The sequence below is a fragment of the Monoraphidium neglectum genome (genome assembly GCF_000611645.1).
Source record: "Monoraphidium neglectum strain SAG 48.87 unplaced genomic scaffold scaffold01063, whole genome shotgun sequence".
In the NCBI taxonomy this organism is placed as follows: Eukaryota; Viridiplantae; Chlorophyta; class Chlorophyceae; order Sphaeropleales; family Selenastraceae; genus Monoraphidium; species Monoraphidium neglectum.
The window spans coordinates 17100-17842 of NW_014012565.1; the positions used below are offsets into that span (position 1 = coordinate 17100).

Consider the following 743-nt stretch of genomic DNA (forward strand, 5'->3'; position numbering starts at 1 on the left):
GACCGGGGGTGTGGAGGGATTGGGGGGGGCACCGCGCCGCAGCACAAGCCGGCTGTGCCACCACGGGCGCCGCCCACAAAGCGGGCCGTGACGGCAAAGATGACAGGGGCAGGCAGCCCTGCTACTGGGCGGCTCAGCTCAAATCTGATGGTTGCGCTTGGCATTCAGCTCTTGAAACATGCGATCGGCCCCGCGTGTGCGCATGCCCCAGCCGCGGCCTCATGCGCCGCTTGCCCGGTGGTGGCGCGCCCCAACTTGTGCGTTCAAGCACGTGCGGCCGTTCAAAAACAGGTGGCGGCAGCTCAAGCAGGCCCCAGCGCCGCACCTCCCGCAGGACGCCGGTGACAGTCACTTTGCTGCCGCGCCCCACGCGCGCTGCCGCCGCCTCGGCAAGCGGCGAGTACATCTCGACGCGGAACCTGGAAGGCGGGCGGGCGCCCGGCGGTTTTGGGTGCTCTGGGGATTCCTGGCGGGGCGCATGTGGCGGGACGCGACAAGAGGCATAGGCCGGATTCAGCGGCGGCGACCCCTGCCCCGGCTGGCGAAGGCGGTGTTTCCGGCATTGTGGGAGCTCACCAGCTGGTCTTGTCTTTTGAGGTGGGGACCGCTACGTTCACTGAGGCCACGTACGCGCCGCTGGGCAGCTGGTTCAACGTTAGATCAGTGCCGAGGTTGCCGGTCACGACGACTGCGATGGCGCCCCGCGGTGGCAGCGGGGAGGGCGGGGTGCGACGGGGATGGTG

The 743-nt window shown here is 69.3% G+C and overlaps 1 protein-coding gene across 1 annotated transcript in view; it reads right to left on the reverse strand.

Annotated features, from left to right (window-relative positions):
• The window catches only part of MNEG_6510 (hypothetical protein), a gene marked incomplete at both ends in the record, with an annotated part of 2138 nt that extends 1732 nt beyond the window's left edge, over positions 1-406 (reverse strand). Inside the window, one exon of the mRNA XM_014045020.1 lies at positions 326-406. Coding sequence (XP_013900474.1) covers positions 326-406 — 81 coding nt within the window. The remainder of the gene's footprint in view (positions 1-325) is intronic.
• Positions 407-743: the final 337 nt, after the last annotated feature.